We start from the raw sequence: 24567 nt of genomic DNA on the forward strand, positions 1-24567 counted from the left end.
CACTGCATTCGTTTCCTTCGGCTCTTTTCTCCTCTTTGATCGAGTTGTTGTCTCTCTGACCTCAGACACATTCCCCATTTCCATTCTTATTCCATTCCCCATTTCCATTCTTATTTTTGTTTTTTTTTGCGATAGTATAAAATATTAAACAGCATAAATGCTATGAAAAAAGTTCATTTGTAAGAACGGTTTAATAAAAATAATTACACAGTGCACGAATCGTCTTAATTAGATGCAGATTTCTAAAAAAATCAATTGTTTGACGTATTCACCAATAAACAAATGTGATTTGCTCCTCCGAATTTATTTCCCCTATAACAGTAAGGTCGGCAGTGTATTTAATCAACTGCTTCCAAACTTATTCAGCGAGGTCGGCGGCAGAATCGATTTTTGAATTTGGCATTTTGAGAATCATACAGACTTCATCTTTTGTGTGGCGATCAAACCAGGAAGATGGGAATGATTTACTTTACAATTTTCATTTTGTGCGTTTCTGAAATAGTTTCTGGTAAGTAAATATTTTATGCATTTGTAGATGTTATGTAATATAACACATATTTTAAATTTATTCAATATTCAAAAAAAGTATAATTTCCTGACTGTAAGCAAGCGTCGTTTAAAAGTGTGACTGATTAATTTCTCAGATGTATTTGTAATTGAGCATTGCAAACGATTGAAATGCAGAAGATATTTGAATTTAAAGGCATATGTGTTTATTATTTATAGTTCACTATAATTCGCTATTAAATTTCACAGGGTTAATGAAAAATTTCACGTATTTTGTGAGTACGCCATGTTGGACTATTGACAATTTTAATTAATGATTAACAGACCTATTAAGATATATTTTTCACTCGTCGACAAAAAATCCCATATTAAATAGTTTTGATATGGATGTATAAATACGTAGCCACGTCTATTTGAAAATGGACGTTTATTCCGATGCAGCGAGAAGGGACTTTTGCAGTAACTCATTTAGGGTCTGCAAGTGGTTTATTGAATTAGCAGTTGTGCCCTCGCCAAATTTATCACGATACGCTCTTTTTCTAATGAAAAAGCAAGTTCAAGCCCTGCATCCCTTTTGAATTGATACGTTTTTGTTGCCTTCTGACTATGCATCATATGTTTGCCACTTGATGTGAACTTTACAACAATCAATCATTGTATACAGTAACTTACACTTGGTGTGAACTTTACAACAATCAACCATTGCATACAGTAACTTACACTTGATGTGAACTTTACAACAATCAATCATTGTATACAGTAACTTACACTTGGTTTGAACTTTACAACAATCAATCATTGCATACAGTAACTTACACTTGGTGTGAACTTTACAACAATCAATCATTGCATACAGTAACTTACACTTGGTGTGAACTTTACAAAAATCAATCATTGTATACAGTAACTTTTCAAATTGTTTGTCAGAGATCCTGATATTAAAAAAACACCAGTTGAGCCATATGATGTTTGATTTAGTTTGTCGTTTGACACTCCAAATAATTTCATAGATAGTTTCTATCTGAGTTTTTCTCGAAAATTTCGATATTTAGCAATAACGGAGTTTCGCTTATCGTGGCATCTCCATACTGGTCTGTAAATAGACAATAACTGTTTAGTGTCTTTAAATATCAGCTGTATTTGTACGAGGCTAGGAAACAAGGTGTATGCGAGCTTTTAGCGAGCTACAACACCTGTTTCGAGCTGAGTACAAATACAGCTAATATTTAAAGACACTAAACAGTTATTGTCTTTATCCTGCAATTAATTCTGTATATTATTTGTTTTACACAAAAAACACATGTTTTGGATTTATTTTCGATTTGAAACCCCTTGAGGTCCGTATAGTAATACGATACAGTAATCACACATTCAGCTGAAGACGGTTCGCAAAAAAAGAATCCCGAATGGTCAAAAATAATACATCGCTCAAGGTGAATAATTATCTGTTTTAACATAACAAATAATTTCCACAGTAAATACAAATAACAAAACATTGTCCAATTTGAAACAGGAGTGTACGAGTTGTCCTACGCTTCAGACTCGACACTCACTAAACATGCATGCTGAAATTGACATGGTTTATTTTGTTACACAATCATCCACATTCAAGTTTTGAAATCGATAGTTGTCATCGTAGAAAATACTGCTGTTCATGTTTGTATGTTATCAGAAAATTGGTTTGATTCTTATTGCTCCAAAGAAATGTTTGAAAACAAACAGAACATATAAAAGTAATCGTAGTACCTCATTGGAATGCAACTGCAATACACATTCTGAGGTCACGCAGGTTCATACAATACTCAGTTCGGCAGTGGGCGGAGCTTTAAAGCGATATCTGTATATTATACAGATACAGCATAGCAATATCTGTAGGGCTGTATCTGTATATAGAACACCCAATTGCAGGATAAAATCTCATTATTGGTTAAGGGCATACGATACAGTCTTGATCCCGTATTTAAAGTTTGATGAAAATTTGCATATAGGCTATTTTTTGCCTGAGTCAATCAAATATGTAATAAAAAATATACCTTCATGTGCTACTTTTTGAGTTAAATGAGGTCTAAATTTTGTATATTTTCTCAAAATTCGGATTTGTGGCCGTATTTTCGCTTTCGAAAGAAAGTCATAACTTTTTTGTTTTAATAGATAATTACAAATTGTTTTTGTTAAATAATTTGAAATTTCTGTATTTTATAAGTCTCCAAAAAAGTATGCATTTATTATTCAGAAATAACTCATATTTATCAAATGGTCATGAATTGAGAAAAAAACGTCATGTTTTGCTGTATATTTATCAGAATTACAAAAATTGCACTATTTACAGTTTTATAAAATTTGGTCCACATAATTTCCCTGCAAAATGAAACAAATAGTCGTTTTAAAAAATAGGGGTCCATGCACTCGTTTTCAAATTAAATCAGTTTGAATGATGAAAATCAGTCGAAAACTGCGGTAAGTCGTAGTTTGACGTCGAGAAAATAACAATTTTACGTTAGCAACGTCGTTACCTCCCCTGTAACTGTATCGTGGTATGCCCTTGCTATTCATTTGTCCAGCGTAATGACGTCGCATACTAACTAAACTGGCTTTGTCAGCTAAATAAATGGTAAAGGGCATCAATATCAATACGTAAACACATTACCACGTCATTAGCTGGAATAAGTGTCGTTTAATCGGAAGACTTGTGTTCAAATAGAGTTGCACGCTGTCTTCGTGGTATCACTTCTTTGAGGAGAATTCATAGGTTACATTAGTATGCATGAAGTGTTTGCCATTGGACATTATACGATAGTCAATATATCATTAATAATTTATATATGTTAACACCGTTTCGTGCATGTCTGGCGCAACTGGTTTAATTGTATCCTGTGTAAAATATTTGCCTGTATTAAACGCTTAATGCAAAAACTACCACAATAGCCTGATTGTTTATATCTTCTTGTTAATTTGTTAACGTACTGGTTCCCATTTATGATCTCTGTATTTCATCTCATAAAGACATCGCTTGAGAATGTAACCAGTATAGAAAATTATGATGGGCCTAAATTTTAATTCTTAGAAGGTCCAAAAATTTAGGTAAGGGTATTATAGAATTTTAGTATAAGTTTAAACTTTTAGAAATTCTGGGCATATAAATGTTGGAAATATGCAACTCATCCCTATATTTTGACTTTTGAATAAAATAGTAGTGCTCATAAACTTTCTGTTGTGGGATAACATTTTGCGCGAAACGTAAAAGTGTCACAGTTTTAGCCTCTAAAAGGGAGTTTCTATGGGAAATTGCATTGTGTGTATTTACAGAATGCAACCTATAAGTTGATAAACACTATATTAAAATGTTTTGTCATATATTGAAAAATCGCATACCAAGTACTTTAGTAGAATAGTCGCGTTACTAAACGGAATGCACATCCTTTGTAAGTGCATGCACCACTGATGATTTGACATTATATATATAAAAAAAGAAAATGTGGTGTGAGTGTCAATGAGACAACGCTCAACAAGAGACCAAAATAACACTGAACTTAACAACTAAAGGTGCGATCTTCAACAATGAGCAAAGTCCATACCGCATAGTCAGCTATAAAAGGCCCCAAAATGAATTATGTGAATTGTACTGTCAGCCATCTTCACGCCCATTTGGAAAGCGCAGAGAACCGCCGACCTTCGACGGGTAAACTGGTAATCACTGTCAATTAAGATATAGACGGGGTTCGAACTAACAAATAGATGAACTACTTATACTTAGTCAACTTGGCCATGGAGGCCCCGGTTGTTGACCTTATGCATTTAAGAAAAAAATTCATTAGAAATATATTATGTTTTGTTTTTTTATTGTTTAAAAGGGTCTGTTAATGTCACTGGAGACGGAGCAATAAAAAAGGTGTTGAAGGATTACAACAAATATGCCTACCCTGGAACAACTGACCATCCAATTGTTAAAATCACACATGCATTGAATCCCGTAAAGATGGATTATGTAAGTTCATGACGACCACGTCATTTCGTCTTTTTATTAAACAAAGTTTTTTTTCTTTCTTTGTACAATTTTATATAAAGATTAAAGAGCATGATGTTTTCTGAATATTTGGTGAAGTTTAATGATATTGGTTTTGAATAGTTGAAACTAATGTTACACGCTTCTCTCACAACATTATAATCGTCAATGAGAGAAAAGTTTAATAATCGTCTTATCCCTAACCAAGAACGTTTGATACGATAAGACGGAATTGCCTTTCATGGGTATTTTCGCTTATTTCGCGATCATCAAAGTTGAGAACGGTTATCCAGAAAGCATTATCAATGATGGGAACTGCAAGGTTATAGTTGATACTAGAATTTGACATTCGCGCCATTAATTTAAGAAATAAAATATAAAATCCTGCAAAAAAAACGAACTTCTATAGTAATAATTTTTTATGTCATTTGCAGAATCCTAAAGGAATGCTTATTCAGGTTTGGTCACAGATGAACTGGAATGACCGTAGATTGACTTGGGCTGGTCCACCAGCGAAAATCCACCTTCCAATGTCTCTCATATGGACACCAGATCTAGTTCTATACAACAAGTAAGTAATATAAGCAAAAGTGCCGTTGGTTATGAGTGTCTGGATTTAGAGATTGGGCATCCTGGTTAGAACTCGTGCGTAAAAAAGGAAAAGTGCAAAAAATAGACCCCATTGTAAATATGCAAATTCTTTCAAAAAAATCTTCCCTGCACCAATATTCAAATTTCTGTTTCTGACGCGTGTCTGACATTAGCTGCTGAGTATAGATTAAAATCACGTGACAGGTACCAGACGAAAGCTATTCGCGAAATCTTACCCTGTCGGTAAACAAGGTCCCGTTGCATTGAGACTTATTTTCTGTTCGGTCTGCAATACATTTTGACTGACACTGTGTTAACACTATGCTGATTTTTTTGCAGTGCTATTCCAAAGCCATCATACGAGCCAAATGCTGTAATAAGTCAGAATGGGGACGTTATTGTCGTTCCTGTTAACCAGTATGAAACTGACAACTGCACGAATCATGACGATGTTATCGAATGTCAATTTAAGTTCGGGTCCTGGACGTACAGTGGAGATGAAATTGAGTTGGCTGTCGTCAGTCCTCATATGATGCTTGACAACTACAGGGAAAACCCTGGGTACGAGATAGTCGGATCAAGTGCTGTTAGGAATGAACAGAAGTATTCATGTTGTCCAGAAATGTACTATGACATACTCTACACCATACAAATTAAACGTCGTCAGTGAATTTATTAGATGTCATGATTTCAACGATGTCGTAATTATATCTTCGAAACCACAAACGTTACATTTGTATATATCATTGTTGCTTTGTAGATAAGGCTAATTGATTATATTATCTTTCTTTTATGTTGAAGAAAAATCTCAAATCTTTTGAATATTTGGTGTTTTTTTTAAATATTTTTTTAGGAAAACGTATTTTTACTAAATAGTGCAAACAAAAATTAGCAAATTCATTTTAGCTGTGCGTTATTTATTTTAGTACATTATGTAATTGTAGTAATCCAATGTATTAAACTTACAAGCAAGAAGTGTCTGATGATAAACAACCTTCAATATTGTAACGTTGTAAAAATCTATAGCGGTTACCGAAATTGAATAACAAATTGGTTTCCTTGGCAACCGATTTTGCTAAATTTTATCAATACTTTTCTTAACACATTACATAACACTTTGACTCTAACAAGCGGTATTGATCTTGTTAAATAATTTTTTTTTATATATACTTTATATCTTGCTGAATGTTTGTATTAGAAATTTGCTATGTTTATAATAAATATTAGGTACTTAATTAAAAGACTACGCTTTTATGTTTCCCAGCTATTAGTCAGCTTATTAGCGGAATAGGAAAATATACCAATGAGACAGCAGTCCAACAAGAAAAAATCCTAATATTACCATGTAACACGTCTTTTGAATGGTTGAAAGTTTTTTCTATCACCTCGTTGACATAATGTTGTCATGTGACCGTGAAGTCACCATCGTTCTTTTCACGATTTATTCCTTAAGGGGGCTCGCGGGTCTAAAACATTTTTTTTTATTTAATAAATTCTATATGTTTTTCTATAAGTGAACTTAACCTCCTTACTTATACCTAATAGAAAAATGAAATAAAAAAACAAGAGTGCACACGCTGTAATGTCTCGCCTTCTATACTAATCATTGCTATTATGTTGATAGTCCTTAGTATAAAGCTAAGCTTTATAACAGCTGTCAAATAAACTTAACATTAACCAAGATAACTAAACATAGACCAATGAACCTTGAAAATGAACTCAAGGTCAGATGAACCATGCCAGGCAGACATGTACAGCTAACAATGCTTCTATACAACATATATAGTTGACCTATTACTTATAGTTTAAGAAAAATAGACCAAACCACAAAAACTTAACACTGTGCAATGAACCGTGAAAATGAGGTCACGGTCAAATAAAACCTGTGCGACTGACATAAAGATCATAAAATATTTCCATACACCAAATATAGTTGACCTATGGCATATAGTATTAGATAAAAAGACCAAAACTCAAAAACTTAACTTTGACCACTGAACCATGAAAATGAGGTCAAGGTCACATGACATCTGCCCGCAAGACATGTACACCTTACAATCGTTCCATACAACAAATATAGTAGACCTATTGCATATAGTATGAGAAAAACAGACCAAAACACAAAAATTTAACTTTGACCACTGAACCATGAAAATGAGGTCAAGGTCACATGAAATCTGCCCGCTAGACATGTACACCGTACAATCATTCCATACAACAAATATAGTAGACCTATTGCATATAGTATGAGAAAAACAGACCAAAACACAAAAATTTAACTATAACCACTGAACCATGAAAATGAGGTCAAGGTCAGATGACACTTGCCAGTTGGACATGTACACCTTACAGTCCTTCCATACACTGAATATACTAGCCCTATTGCTTATAGTATCTGAGATATGGACTTGACCATCAAAACTTAACCTTGTTCATTGATCCATGAAATGAGGTCGAGGTCAAGTGAAAACTGTCTGACAGACATGAGGACCTTGCAAGGTACGCATATATCAAATATAGTTATCCTATTACTTATAATAAGAGAGAATTCAACATTACAAAAAATTTGAACTTTTTTTTCAAGTGGTCACTGAACCATGAAAATGAGGTCAAGGACATTGGACATGTTACTGACAGAAACTTCGTAACATGAGGCATCTATATACAAAGTATGAAGCATCCAGGTCTTCCACCTTCTAAAATATAAAGCTTTTAAGAAGTTAGCTAACACCGCCGCCGCCGCCGCCGCCGCCGCCGGATCACAATCCCTATGTCGAGCTTTCTGCAACAAAAGTTGCAGGCTCGACAAAAATGGAGTCGCCGTTCATTTACGCTCACAATCTGCCTTTGAAAGAAGCATACATTTTTCTTAATGTCCTTTTTTTCTGTTCAACTAATAGGAGAAAAAGCGATTATATCGAAATAAAAAAAGAATATAATTACAGAAATCGCTACAATTATTTAGTTTATGTACAGCTTATTTAAAAACAACAGTAAATTATAACGAATGACTATAATATCGATTTCTGTCTATTTGAAATAACCTAAACAAAATGTCGTGCACAATTTCAAGTAGCGGGTTATTCTGTGTGAACCACATTTTTGAGATTATTTCATCTTTAACAGAAAAAAATATAACAGAAATTCCATAAATAGAGAATGGAAACGGGGATTTATCATAGAGACAACAACCCGACCATAGATCAGATAATAGCACAAGGCCACCGATGGGTCTTCGTTGCGGTGAGAAATCCCGCATCCGGGCTTCAGCTGACTTCTAAAAAAAAAATTTGAAACATACAAATGAACCAAAATTAAAAAACACAAGATTGACAAAGTCTAGAGGTTCCTGACTTGAGACAGGCACAAAAATACAGCATTTAACATATTTTGTGATATATCAACCCTCCCCTATACATGTAGTCAATGTGGAATATAAAAACTCACAGCAATATGCACTGTAAAACTCCGATGTTAGAATTGGAAACATATTGACTGATTGGAAGTAAACGCCACCTCCAACACTACTGTGATATTTGTGGCGGTCAGATTTGATTGGTCGAGGAAGTTGTAGTGCCCGGAGAGAACCACCAATCGTAGGTATGAAAACTGACAATCCTACTCATTATAGATTGGAGTCAAATTCACCTACCACGTGTAGGATTCGAATTCACAACCTCGGATTGATGACAGAAGAAACTAGGAAAACTAACTTGTTTTCTCATTTGAATTATTTTACATTATAATTGCGGGGCCTTCAAGCTGACTATTCGATAAAGGCTTTGGTCATTGTTGAAGACCGTACTGTGATCTATAAGTGTTAATTTCTGTGGTGTCATTTTGGTCTCTTGTGGAGAGTTGTCTTATTGGCAATCATACAACATCTTTTTGATGTTCACAGTGATCAAAATAATGTATCAAAATACTTATAGCGGTTACTGTAGTATGTACAACTCATTTAGCTATGATTTAATAATGATACAATAAACTGGTAAACATCGCTGATTAATTTTTCACTTGCAAGCGTCTTCGGTTATTAAAAGGAAAAGAATGTCAACATCGAAAGTGAAACAAGAGTAAATCATTTGACTGATTCGATCCACAAAAACTTATTTACATACAGGTACAATGATGATTTAAATATATGTTTAACCTATAATATGAACTCAAACAGACCTAGAAAATTCAATTGCATGAGTTTGGTATCGATTTATATAAAATTGAGAATGGAAATATGGCATTTGTCATAGAGACAATAACCCGAAGGCCACCATAGTCATGTTTTATATCAGGTTAAATGACAGTCGACAGTCTTTGGAGGTCAAACCGATGGTTAATCAGTAGGCGATTAGACTAAAATACACTCGAAATTCAGATACATATAACCCGGTCGTGTGTTGTAAATGGTTTATTTAAGACTTTTTATAATTTGGATAAACGTTTAAGTATGTTTTACTTCAAATGTGAGAAGTTAAGTCAATTTGGTGAGCATGAATATGACAGCTGATGCCCCTTTAATTCACTTAACCCTTTTTATCTGAATCAGTTGACTCACAAAAGATATTCTATACTTGGTTGACTTTACATGAGGGTCTAGACCGATTTTCCAAATTAAAATTAATGGGCAAAGAGTGAACAGTTAAAGGGCTATTAAATGGGGGCAAACAGAAAAATAGGCAACACAAATAGATAATGTGGCGCTAAATTATAAAAAAAAGATGGATTGATTATTGGCTGCTTGACGTTCAATGGCTAATATTTCAGAATGTTCAAGGAAAAAACAATTTGACAAAAATACAAAACGAATGTCCTGTTAGAGAATTTCGTACCAATCTTGGCACCGGATTTAACTCCTCATTCTGACCTACGTGGCTCGAGCTTGTTCACCCAGCACAACCAAACTTTTAATGGACGATCCACTTTAGCAAGGGTTTTATTGCCGACCTGAAGAAGACTAAGAGTGACGATGCCTCTATTCTCCAGTCACTCTTGTGGTTAACAAATATAAGAACAATTGACAAAATAAACAATTGATCTAGTAATTTTTGGGCCCTTTAAAGCTTGCTGTTCAGTGTGAGCCAAGGCTCCGTGTTGAAGGCCGTACATTGACCTATAATGGTTTACTTTTAAAAATTGTTAATTGGATGGAGAATTGTCTCATTGGCACTCATACCACATTTCCTATATCTAATCAATATTGTCTAAAGCGAGGATTGATCAACCATGGTTTGTTTACACATTTGTAGCCTGTCTTTTTGTATGGATAACATTTAAAATTTACGTTTGCAGTTGTCTCCCTTTAAACACTATATAGTGTCTTATAAATAATATGCTATTCATATTACACGTTCAATTGTATTTGTGTAAAACGAAAAACAAAACGATTCATTGTGTCACTTTATTCGGTTGAAATCATTCAAATCTACCAGAGAGAAGTCCTTAATTGAGTTGTATATCTCTAATTGTGTAAGTACAATGTATTATATTTTGTTTAATTTAGTTTAATAGCAGCAAGATTATCTTATAAACAAAAAAATAAAATATAATGCAAAAGTGTTTCAGTGGATCTAAAAACAGAAAGTTATATTACAATTTAGACTGATGGGTAAGAATTACATATTTAAAATCTTTGTTTTTTTTTTAAATCGTTTTACTATCGAATCACTTTTAAAAACGTCCAACGAAATGAAAAAAAAACAGTTTTTGTATTGTACAAGCGTTTTTGTAAGACTATTAGTGACCTCACAGATAAAAATGATGCAGCATATAGCATGGTAGCTAGTTTCCTCTGCTTATATTCATGGATTGTTTACAAAAGTCGTGCTTCCATCACAATAACCATGAACACAGAATATCAAAATTTGATACTTTGAATTGGAGGTTATGCGAATTTGCCCTTACCTTAGTTCTCACAGTTTTTTTTTTTAAATCTTTACCATGTACTGAATATAAAATGTATGTTTCACATCACCAGAGGTTTTTACATCATTTTTGTATAAAAAAAAAAGCAAAAACATATTAAATATAAGATAGTTTTAACCGGGAACACAACCAAACAGAACTGTTTAAAACCTAAAACACAACCATAGTAACTGTTGATGGACATGAACCTCATTTTCGCAACTCTTTATAAAGTCATGAACTGATGATAAAAGTTCGAATTAAGGATTTTAAGGTAACCTTAGGTTGACAAGTGATTGATAATTTCTATAGACAGTTGTTGTATTGATGGTCTAGGAAACTAAATAGTCTATATGTGCTTGTGCGTTGTTTGTTTATTGGTTTGTACAAGTCTTGTATTGTTCTGTTGCACCACTGACCTATGACTATAGAGGAGGGTTAGGTGCCCATTAACATGTTTAACCCCGCCACGTTCTGTATGTTCCTATCCCAAGTCAGGACCTGTGTTACATGTTTGATTTTCGTTCAATATTTTGTACATACATGTATATTACTAGTATGCCTTAAGTTTACATTATTTTACATTTGTCATTAAGGGGCATTTTTTTAGCCCACTGTGTGGTATAGGCTTTGTTCATTGTTGAAGGCTGTATGGTGACCTATAGTTGATAATTTCTGTGTCATTTGGTCTCGTGTGAAGAGTTGTCTGATCATATGGGCATGCATACCACATCTTCTGTTTTATATTCATATTTAAAAGACATGTTGCATTTGTAACGGGGTATTTTCTAGACAAATACAACATACACGATGATATAGGGTTCTTTGTCTTTTATTACACAATATGTAGACCCTACAACATATAATAACAAATGATAAATATTCACATGACAAGACAGTACATGTAACATATGGGCAAAGGGGAATAACTACAATTTATACTTATTCCTTAAATAACTATATACTCAAATAAGTCCAAATCTAACTCGTTAGTTAACTTTCCAATACAATATAATTCATATGTATCTCGTAATAATAAACAGTTATGTACATCTCAAATCTCTTAATGAGTTGTCCATTTTATAAATAGATTTGTATACAAAGTATACAAATTCTGACCAACATAAGTATATCACATAAACTACACTTCACATAATTAGACAATTACTTAAATAAAACATAGACAACACAGACATTACAAAGAGATAACATAAAACACAATGCTTACCATGTATATGGTACAAAGGTCTGTGTAATAGCCGGAAGCATCACAGTGCTGTACGTGTATATAAAATCTGAGCACTACTCATATATGTACGACTAAGTTTTAATCCATATCCTGAATAAATATAAATATAACATTCATAAGTCCAGTGACAGGACTATTTCACCAATTAAATAAAATACACAACTACATCTAAAATACGTAGTTTCAGAATTCTGTATTATTCAAATACCAAAGTTATCTGTCTTTTACTTTTATTGTAACTTTATAATATTTAAAATACTAGAAAGTTTTATATTAAATGTTTAATGTGACTCTGTGTTTTTATAAAATGATTTAATCTTTTACTCTTTCATACTCCAAATATTCCTCCATTCAATACACACAATCAAGCCTTCCACAAAGTATTAAAATAACATACTATTAGTTTGTTAATTAGAAATAAGGTTAATCAACTAACCTGAATATAAGAATTTTGAAAATCCCAAGAAGTATAATATAAATATCATGAATGTCAGAGTTGAATATATCAAGCAGGTAATTTTCACTGCATTCCAATATGTCTGCAGTCTAAATCTACCAGAAACAAAGAAAACCTATAGTAAGGCCTATAGCCTAAAGATTGACCAATCAAAAGGTTAGAATTTTCCCTCCAAATTGATATGAAAGAAAAGAGGTTCACCAAAAGGAAAAAAGAATAATACTAGAACAATAGTGCTAGAAATAAAAACAATGAGTAACTAAACTATCAAACACTGCAATAAAATTAATAATCAACAATATCATATTTTAATATATCAATCAAATATGACTCTGCCACACATTAGTAATATGAGATAGCAGCAACGTTTTATCCCGATTATAGGCCGTCTTGCAAAAGAATGAGTATAAATACTACATAAATCTGACCATACATATTAGTAACAAAATATGTGAACAATTTAAAAGAGCTAAATAGGAGCGTATTGGGTAATTTTTTATTTCAATTTATTAGGGCTTCGGAGGAGTTTACCAAAAAACAATAATAGGCAAAAGAATAAATAATAGAGAAAATGAGCAAATATAAGGAATAGAGTACAATGATTTAAAAATATCAAAGAATACAAACCTAAGGGACCCCTAACCAGACCCTCATTCGTATTACTATAACGATCCTCTAGCAAATGGTTTAGCATATGCACATTGTTTTTCTTATTGCGACACTATATCTTAAAGTTGTGCCTTCATATCTTGTTTAAACGTTTTACAGTTCAAAACATTGAGATGACAACTGTAGCACCTCATTGTGACCCTTGTAAGACCAATGATGACGAAAGAGAGGCAGTGTCGTGGTGTTCCGTTTGCCAGGAGTGTTTATGCGAAGACTGTGATAATACTCACCGGAAGTTGGGAATCACAAAGAACCACAAACCCCTACCAATTGAGGAGTATTTAAAACTTCCAGCATCTATTTTGACTCACGAAATATTCTGTTCAAAGCACATGAAAAACAAGGCGGAGTTTTTCTGTACGACTCATGGAACAACTCACTGTCACATATGTTACCGTGACGTTCATAACCATTGCAAACAAGTCTTGAGAATGGATGACGCATCACGTGGTCTCAAGTCATCACCTGTCATTTCATCTGCAACCGATAAAATCAAAGAGGTTACGGATTGCATTGATAAACTCATTGAAAATCGTGTCAAGAATATAATTGATCTAGATGAAAAACGAGACAAATTAGAAAATGACATAAAAAAGCTTAGACTAGATATGGAAAATCACCTTGACACCATCGAAAATAATCTGCTGAGTCAGCTTAACGAAGCATACTCCTATCATCGGGACGCTATCAAAACCCAAGAAATAGAGTTCAGTGAAACGAAAGAAAAATTGTCAAATATGTTGCACGAAACAGAACAGAAGAAAGAAATATCACCAGTAACTCAAATGTTTTTGCAGCTGCAGTCTGTGCACGAGATGTTGCTGCAGACTGACCGGTATTTACAAGGTTTAAAGGACAAGGTCAAATTCATCAAACTCGATCTGATCATTGAAAAAAATGCACGAAGCTTCAGTGAGTTTATAAAGCAAATAGGACAGATCAAAGTAATCGCTTCGACCATGGATATCTTTAACCTTGATAGGAAGCCAGTTAGGGCTTATACTCTTGTTTCAAGATCATCAATAGAAAAGCAGAAATCTGGTGGGGTAAGTCCGAGAGCTGGAAAGTTGAAAGTAATGTCAACGCCCGAGAGGTCACGAACTGTTTATCCACCACCGCCTCCCCCACCAGCACCAAAGAAGCTCTCTGCTGAACAACAATATCAAAATGATATCATTATGTCGGAAACTTCAAGTTTTGCTTTGGTGGAGGACCTACTATGCAGTGACGAAGACGAGTTGAATGACGTATAATTTTAGAATTTATTAACACTTAGTATTCCCTTGTATCAAAAACCCACTAGTCAGCACTGCCTGCTGTGTTGACATGAATTATCATTTATATTGTCATATCAATAAATTAACTGATTGCAAAAAAATAATTTTTCGATATGTTGAGGATTGTCTACCCTAGAAAAAGACTTCAACTGAAGGCTTTTGCTCTTTAACTTTTTTACTTGTCAATTTTACCTTTTTTTAATCGAGCGTCACTGATGAATCTTTTGCAAAATGATGCGCGATTCTAGTGTACAAAATTTTGATCCTGGTACCTATTACGAGTTTATAGAGATGAATTAGCATTCTCTTGGCACGTTTGATGGTTATAAATATTCATGTTACTATTTCTTGAACGCATTAAAGATTTTTTCGTATGATTTCCATATAGAAAATAAATGAATTTATGATTGTTGTATACTTCCAAGTAACTTATATTTTTCGTACTCGTTAGTGACTATAACTACATTAGGAGGAGAATTTCAAAATACGCATAATAAGGCTAAAAGTGTTGTAAAACACCTACTAGTATCAATCAATCAATCAATCAATAAGTTATAGTGTATTCTTTTGAGTGCTGGTCAGTCTTGATTTTTCAGTCGTAATATCTTTAAATAATGAACATTAAATTTGCATACATCCTCAATTCCTATCAAATGTGAATTCGTATACATGCATTCTCAATTCCTATCAAATGTGACTTCGTATACATGCATTCTTAATTCCTATCAAACGTGAATTCGTATACATGCATTCTTAATTCCTACCGAAGGTGAATTCGTATGCATAGCATCCGCAGTTCCTACTCAAGATAACTACGTATATACACGTACATCAACAATTCCTCCTAAAGTTGATTTTGTATACATGCATCAAATAACGCCAAAATATCGCGAGAAACATAAGTCACTATACTCAAAGTACTGGTTCGGTAAACTGGCTTCCTGTTCTCCGACCGGAACAAATGATTAATAATGAATCTATATAATTGAAAAGTACAGTTATATCATATTTCATCAAAAACCAAATATGCATAGATGTTCTTAAAATAATGACTAACAAACAATCGTCGGCACCGAAAGTCACAAATCTGTAATAAGAAATGTGTGTTTTACATGAAATATAGATTATTTATGAGGGTCTTGATCATGTTGATGGGGTTCTTTCATGTCTGTATTGTTTTTTAAATTTTAAGGTCATTTTTTTCACACTTTACTTTTTACCAAACTTTCCCTCTTCTTTGTATTCTAGCACCCATTATTCTGAAAACTTTGTTATACGCCCTTTTTGTTCCATTCTGTGTTTGTGTATGTTCATTTTATCTGTAGATTTGTTTGAAAACAAGAAGATGTGGTATGATTGCCAATTAGATAACACTTCACCAGAGACAAAATGACATAGAAGTTAACAACTGTATGGCATTTAACTGCCTTCAACAATACGCAAAACCCATATACTAATTACATAGCCATCTGTAAAAGGCCCCATACTAACAAGCGAAAAACAATTCAAAAGAGCAAAGAAAAAAAATTGATGTACAAAACAAAAGAAGTGAATAACAGCCTCCCGACTTGGGACAGACACGCATGTGGCGGGTGCATCTCTATTCTGTATAGTCCCCTCATCTTCACCCTCACTTATTCCTGTCGTGACAGGAAAAGAAGTGGAAATCAATCTGTAATGTGTTTATTGCTAGTGATGATCATTAAAACAAATATGATGGATGTAATACTACATTGTCATAACAATCAACTTTCCGAACTCAACAATAATTAAATTATTTCTTATTATTTCCCAATACTCCAGTCACTGAAATGGAACGACAACAGTCCAGCGACGAGTATTTCCTGCACACCTACAGTGGAGATAACTTCAAACCTCTCACCAAATCTGTCAGTAGAACTGTTCTAGGACAGTATGTAGAACTGTCACCCTCAAACCTTTTAGACAATTCTAGCTAGAACAGTTCTAACCTACAACTAATTTGGTCAGTTCTACGACTAGAACAGTTCTACGGTTACAACAGTTATACGACTAGAACAGTTCTACGATTAGAACTGATTAAGTCAGTTCCATCGACAAAAGAACGCTTTGTCTTTAATATGAATAAGTCAAAAGAATAAAACAATTCTCATCACATCATGCACATCATGACAGGTTTGGTCAGTTCTACGGCTAGAACAGTTTTAGACAGTTCTGCTGACAGTTCTGAGGTTAGGACTGATTTAGTGAAATCTACTGACAGTTCCACGACTAGGACTGATTTGGACAGTTTTACCCTAGAACTGATCTTGACAGTTCTACCTAGAACTGATTTGTTCAGTTCTACCTACAACTGATTCTGACGGCAGTTTTACTAAGAACAGTTCTAAGGTAGAATTGTTCTAGGAAAGTTTAGACAGTTCTATGACAGATTATTCTGACAGTTCTAATTAGAGGTTAGAGATGATCTCCACTGTAATATTACAAAAGAAGTATAACTTGTGTCTCACCCCTTTTGCATATTTAAGGAAATGAAATATGTTTAAACTGAGCAACAATAAATCTCAATACGGTTACCAGTGGATAGGTAGTAGAGACATTCCATTTTTTTCATTATCTTATTTCTATGAGGAAACACCCGGCCACCGAAAGCTCTTTTTTAAGAGCCTAGGTGGTCGAGTGGTCTAGTGCGTCAGGCATAGTGCAATGCGATTTGATGCCACAATATCTCAGTAGTTCAAATCCCGGCGAGGGAAGTAAATTTACAGATCTAACATTGTTGGGCTAATGTTAAGGTTTGAAAAAAAAGTTTACAAAGGAAAAAGCTACTTTCTTTTCATTGTCAATTTTAATGTTTGTTCATTTTAGGGAAACAACAACAAATAAATCGCTAAATATAGAGTTAAATACAGCATTGGCATATAGACTATGTGAGTTCTCGCTGTGTTGAACCGACGTCGCCGTTTTGCGTATACGGTATATGGCGTACATAGCGTAGATGATCTACCTTTTAACGCCCAGGTTCTGTAATTACAACGGTTGTACAGTGTCACGTACCAAAAAGAAAATTCGAAATACATTAAAATTTCACAATAACCAAATACACCGTTGCCATCAGAGGACCAACCTTGACACTTAATGGTTTTAGGAATCTTTTTATTGATGTGTTTACATGTATAGTCACTTATAATGACACTATTATTGATAAAGGTGTTTTAAGATTATTATGTCCATCAAACAGTTATAGATGTGGTCATCTACAGACGGTTTAAACCACCTTTGGCCGTAAATAACCCATAGATATATATGATATTTCGATTATTCAATAGATCCCAGAGTCACCATGTTTGATGTGTAATCGTATAACCAGGTTTTGACTAGAAAGAGAGGGTGCTTTTTATACAGATAGAATGTCTGAATACTTTATTGAGAAAATGCCATCACTTATTTGCACTCTTATATTAAAACTCGATGAAAGTAGGTTTGAAATTGACAGAGATTAATGATAAGAGTTCTGACAAAGGTTATATACGCTGGTGTACAGTTAAATTGTATTTTTCAGGGGTAGAGTTTTCGTAGCAGGAGTGAGCAAGGTTTTCATATGGTATCAGTTTCGTCCGTGTGAACAAGGACTGTGGTGTCTGTCTTTTGAAAACGTCACAGGAAACAAGAACTACTATAATTGTTCACATACAAGTGAGAGGTTTAGCGCTATAAAACCAGGTTCAAGCCACCATTTTCTACATTTGAGAATGCCTGTACCATGTCATGAATATGACAGTTGTTGTCCATCCGTTTGATGTGTTTTACATTATTATAAGACGTGTCACGGTACTTTTCTATCCCAAATTCATGAATTTAGTTTTGATGTTAAATTTGTTAATCTCATCGGATTTTTTCTAATGTCTAGTTCATTTCTGTGTGTGTTACATTTTTTAATGTTGTGTCGTCATTCTCTTATATTTAATGCGTTTCCCTCGGTTTTGGTTTGTGACCCGTATTTTGTTTCTATCGATTTATGAGTTTTGAACATCGGTATACTTCTATTGCCTTTATTATTTGATTTTGCCATTTGATTAGGGACTTTCCGTTTTGAATTTTCCTCGGAGTTTAGTATTTTTGTTATTTTACTTTTCGCTGCTCAAACAAGACTCGGAGTTGATTTTAAAAAAAAGTAATATGATAAGATAAAAAAGTACAAGTATAAGATAATTTTATTAACTAATCATGGTGCTTAGGATTTGAGCTATACAATCAAATGAAGCACAAAATGAAGCACAATAAATTGTTACAATGATTAAATCAATAATATCATTTCGATGATTCAGTAGTATGATACCCGATATATAGTTTCTATCAAATCGTATCAAATAAAATTGAGAATGGAAATGGGGAATGTGTCAAAGAGACAACAACCCGACCAAATAAAAAACAACAGCAGAGGGTCACCAACAGGTCTTCAATGTAGCGAGAAATTCCCGCACCCGGAGGCGTCCTTCAGCTGGCCCCTAAACAAATATATACTAGTCCAGTGGTAATGAACGCCATACTAATTTCCAAATTGTACACAAGAAACTAAAATTAAAATAATACAAGACTAACAAAGGCCAGAGGCTCCTGACTTGGGACAGGCGCATAAATGCGGCGGGGTTAAACATGTTTGTGAGATCTCAACCCTCCCCTTATACCTCTAACCAATGTAGAGAAGTAAACGCATAACAATACGCATTTTTTAAAATGCATTTTATACATTTAATTCGTTAAATATGAAATTGGAGCAAAAAAAATGGTTTGTAGATACCAAGAAGACATTTAAAATTCATAAACAGAAGAGAAACGTCATGGCAAAACGATAAACAACAAAAAGATACGCAGGTCAACAAAACACTACATAGAAAACACTGAGTACTGGACAATACCACTGAGTACTGGAAAATACCACTGAGTACTGGACAATACCGCTGAGTACTGGACAATACCGCTGAGTACTGGACATTACCACTGAGTACTGGACAATACCACTGAGTACTGGAGGGTTAGCAGATTCTGCTTCATATACGACACCGCCGATTACCTCTTTGAAATTTGTTGATGCGCTATAAAAAGTAATTTTGGAGTTTTAAATGTTAATTCACACAATGCCAGTAGAATTAGGACAAAAGTAAATATCATTCATCATTAGTTCTGTCAATTTTATTATATGGCAATAAATTAGAGGATTGATTGATAGTTGTTTGCTTAACGTTCAGTGGCAGTTTTTTTTAACTATCGTTCTGTTACGTCCAGTGGCAAATATTGCATGCATGTTCAGCACGATAAATTAGAGGAGTATACAAAATAAAGGTGTTTGTGTATTTCAATCGAAGTCACGTGTTCTGTTCTGCTTCAAACAGATTAGTATGTTACTTTCAGTTCATTGCAAAAACATTCTGTAAATAAAATAGTACCAATTAAACAGTGGATGTTGGAAACCAGTATAGCTCAAAGTGGCGTTAAACACTAAAATAAATCTATCAATCGTTGTATGCAGGTATCATAAATATATTATCAAGATCTGCAACATTATTATATATTCTCCATGGATGTTTAATGATTAATGTACAGGGATGTTTAGCCTAATGCTATAAGCTAAGTACATTGTTAAACAGCATTTAGTGCAATAAAGATGTTTTAATTGTTTTAAAAAAAAAAGATCTGCAACGTTCATAAGATATGAATTAGTTAATCCGAAACAATTTTAAAAAAAAGTTCCACCAGCCACATTAAATTTCTAAAATTATATTAGTATCATCGAAAGTAACCACTGATATCCACGCTGCTCCTGGTCATTTATTCAATTGCCTAACTTATTCTATGATTATGGATAAAGAAAAGGATAAACAGTATTCAAAGGGTTGAACTGTAAGTAGCCTGGTTCCTGGATCCCTTATTGCTAACGCTGAAAGTATATCGACGAAGTATAGGTTTGGGTCAAGATGTCAGGCTAAACTGTAAGGCCTAACACATTGCTGCACCAGTAATAGGTTGGGTGAATATTGGACTAAGGAATGTCTGTACCAGCCTTTCTGTAGCAGTAAATACATTTCGTATTGGGTCATAGGATCTTTATATAATTCTTAAAGAACAACATGCACCAGTTAACATACAATTTATGGGTATGGCTTACTGCGTGGAAATAACTGTAATGATATATGCCTATGTGATTCAATCAGATAACAAAAAGATTTAAATTATATACAAAGTAAATATATTTCTTTTTTACATATGAAAACATGTTTTTCATTAAAGAATTAAGTGATTAAAATATTTTCTATCATGAAATGCGTCAAGCCCCTCTTTCAGTGACAAACATTCAATTCAATCGCATTCCTACAATAAAATTTAATTCAAGTATTTCATTTCAAATCTGGTGCGTAATAAACCATTTAATCTCGTTTTAACGATTGCGTGTATTCACCCGTGTAGTTAGTCAGATAATTATAATTATCAAAAATTTTCATTTATAATAACTGTCAACAATATTGGTAATTTTAAACATGTTACATCAAGCAATACCTAACCGGTTTACAATAACTTTTCGCCTAATTAGCACACCTTATATGTAGGTAAGCAGGTGAGATAATTCAAATTTATGAATGAGACCCGTTACTAGAATTCACCTGTGAATCGGACGATTCCAAGTTACAAAAAGAGGCGTGGCTTATCGTACCTTGTTTCATCCTTTACATTGCGAAAAGAATACAATTTACATGTGAACGTCGACGAGCGGCTTTTCACAACTACTTCATCTTATTAAATAAAAATAAAAATGTTTACATAAAACTGGTCATTTGGATTTACCGATTATTTCGTAAATTATAAATAGTGTGTGTGTGTGTGTGTGTGTTATTTTTGTTAGGTCTCGAGAAATAACCTTGAAATGAATCACCTGCTCAATTACAAGTATCACGAGACATAAAGCAGTATCACGAGACATAACGTACTGTGCAGTCCCATTTGAAGTTCTTATTTTGCTAAGCCTTGTTGGCGATATATTAAAAAAAAGAACAAAATTAAATGTTAAAATCAAGTGAAATTGATTACGCGTGTATATTTTTCTAAATCTGTCAGTAACACACTTTGTCGGAGAAAATGGTTTTCTATGGAAAAAAACCCTCTTCAAATGTGTTGCACAAGAAATAGCTATTTTCATTTCTATAATTTATTATCCGTTTATCAAAATGTATATACGCATCAGAGTTATGTCAACGAATTTTTAAAATAAAGAAGAGATTTGATGTTCCGCCTTGTCACAAGTAAAAATTAATGTTCATTTATCGCTTTTGAAATCAAATTTATTCCCACATTATAATAACATGGTCTACTATGATTCTGTAATAAACCATGTACATGTATAACCTATTTCATATTTTACATGCCTATATATTCGAAAATAAAATGCAAATGATTTGATGATATCTTTCAGATTGATTTCTATCATTTATTAAGTTACAAGTTATAAGAAAAATTAAATTCGAATACTAAACTATTCCAAAATATTGACTAGGGAATCTTTGAAAGTTTTAAACGTAATAATTTGCTATTAATCAAACCGTAATGTTTTTGACCGTTCTGCGATTGCCCAAGTCATTGTGGAGAATAAACCGTTTATATATCTTCTATGCTAAGAGTTTGTTGTTTTTGACATGCAAATGTGGAATAAACTGTTATTTTGAACAGTTTTACGATTGCGCAAATTTATTATGGAATAAACCGTGATTTTGAGCGTTCTACGATTGCCCCAAGTCGTTGTGGAGAATAAACCGTTATTTTGAGCGTTTTACCGTTGCTCCAATTTATCGTACTTATAAGTCTGTTTTTTATTGTTGTATTGTTGTTTATGCTTTTGTGATATGTTGCACACACTATGGCAGCAAAGAATCTGCATAATGTATTTCCTGAAAGAGCTATTTCCCCTTTATTTGTAGTCTCCGGGTTTTGTATATCAAACAAAATGAATGTCCAAATTGTATTGTTTACAGTTGCTTATCTTAACTATGTTGTACATTAATACCTAAGTGGTTATAATTATACACCAGGTCGTGTGACCTATCACACTTTGTTTGCAAAATGATAACGTACTAAACTATTTGAAAAATTCAATTTGTATAACTATTCGCAAAAAAATCACCAATAATTATTTTCAGTGTTGTGCGTCTCATCGAGAGAATGAAATATAGCGGCATCCATTCGGTCAAAATATCTGATACTACTTTTAATTTTTGAACTCTATGCATGTCTCTTTTTTTGTAGTTGTTTTTTACTCGCCTTTAGTCCTGCTATTTACTCGCCTTTAGTCCTGCTATTTACTCGTCTTTAGTCCTGCTTTTTAGATATTTAATGGAGGTCACACAAAGAGCGACGTTCACATGTCGAAATTAAGGGAAGGACCAAAGTTTGAATTTGTTAAATAGTTATTGTACATTTCTTGTAGACACACAGCTCTTGGCATATAACAACTTTGTCAGAAATACATACAATACATGAAATACCATATGTATATATATGAAAAACTAAAAACTAATTGTCAGTCTGAGGAATATTTAAATTGTAATAATTTTATACATAGGCAGTTACTCTCAAAATTTAGACTTAGTGATCATTCCCTAGGCATTGAATTGGGAAGGCACAGAAACATTCCAAGAGCACACAGATTATGTAAAAAATGTGGAGTCCTAGATGACGAATTTCATTTCTTGTTGTATTGTGACATTAATATATCATTGCGTTCTATTTTTTCGGCTATTCTAAAACACAATGTACCACCATTTTAACATCTTGATGAATTTTAAAAAAAAAACACATTCTAAACCCCATTCCTGAACCTGTTTATCATATTAGAGTCTTCATTAAGCAGTCTTTAGAACTGAGGGGGTCAGACCCATGTCAGACAAGTTCATAATTGTGTTTTATACATAAATTTATAATTGAACTTTTAAAATATGTTCTATTATATAGTATTGTATTTCATTGTATTGCATTGTATTTGAAATGTATATTTGTTTGTGTGTATTGCTTGACCCTTATGGGTGTAATTTTGCAATAAAGATTATCATATAAATTTTGTATACTATTTTCTGGAAGGATTCCTACGCAACCTTAACTTGATATCTTGTCAGATGCAGGATCGTCATTATATTTGTTTTCTCAAATAAAATATATCATTTTAAAATGTATATGTTGCTGGGAGAAGTTTTAATTTAAACTGGGAAGGGACTCAGAATGAGTGGGACAAAAAAAATTAATAGATACCCCGTCACGATTATTACCTAGTATAATGTGCGTATAACCAGAGTCTGACCTAATGAACGTGTATGTAACGACAGGGCGCCCTAGCTCTATTATGTGGACAATCCTTTGACTGTTCAAGTGTCATCGACCCTTTAGAAAATTAGTGGACCTCATAGAGAGTATCAACATAAGTCAGATTACAGATATACAAGTAAATACCGACTAACCCTTCGTTTCAATTTTCCGTATTTGAAATTAGAATCTACATGTCCAATGCAAAGTTTATTTAGATTTTTTTTAAGTTTGAACTTTTATTCAAACAGTGTAAAGTCAACAAGTATTTTTTTCTTCGATTATTTATGATCATTGTATCCAATTCGTAACCACTCCGATAAGACGTTAAATAAATTAAATCCTTTTCATACAACTTTTCCAGATAAAATAAAATCACCTCTCATGACTAGACTCCTGGTACGATTTATCATACGTATTATATACATATTACACAACTTTTATATAAAATCATATTTTAACAATTTAATCATTTCTTTCCCCGTCAATACGGAATAGTAAATGACACATTCCAAAAAAAAAACTACACGCCCGATTTTTACGTATACCTGTTTTACCTGTGTGGACGATTCCAACGCGTACCTGTATTCTA

The 24567-nt window shown here is 33.3% G+C and overlaps 1 protein-coding gene and 1 long non-coding RNA gene across 2 annotated transcripts; one reads left to right on the forward strand and one right to left on the reverse strand.

The window, feature by feature from the left end:
* The first annotated feature begins 340 nt into the window (after positions 1–340).
* On the forward strand, positions 341–6338 carry LOC143051788 (neuronal acetylcholine receptor subunit alpha-2-like). The gene is made up of 4 exons (XM_076224725.1): positions 341–508; positions 4359–4492; positions 4945–5081; positions 5441–6338. The coding sequence occupies exons 1-4, from the start codon at positions 454–456 to the stop codon at positions 5769–5771; spliced, it is 657 nt and encodes a 218-aa protein (XP_076080840.1). The 5' UTR covers positions 341–453; the 3' UTR covers positions 5772–6338.
* A 5480-nt stretch (positions 6339–11818) lies between these two features.
* LOC143051789 (uncharacterized) lies at positions 11819–12785 on the reverse strand. Its single transcript, XR_012970905.1, has 3 exons — positions 12688–12785; positions 12231–12341; positions 11819–11855 (listed from the first exon to the last, which is right to left on the reverse strand). It is a non-coding gene; the product is annotated as an uncharacterized LOC143051789 (long non-coding RNA).
* Positions 12786–24567: the final 11782 nt, after the last annotated feature.

This window comes from Mytilus galloprovincialis, chromosome 11 (assembly GCF_965363235.1).
Source record: "Mytilus galloprovincialis chromosome 11, xbMytGall1.hap1.1, whole genome shotgun sequence".
NCBI classification, from domain to species: Eukaryota; Metazoa; Mollusca; class Bivalvia; order Mytilida; family Mytilidae; genus Mytilus; species Mytilus galloprovincialis.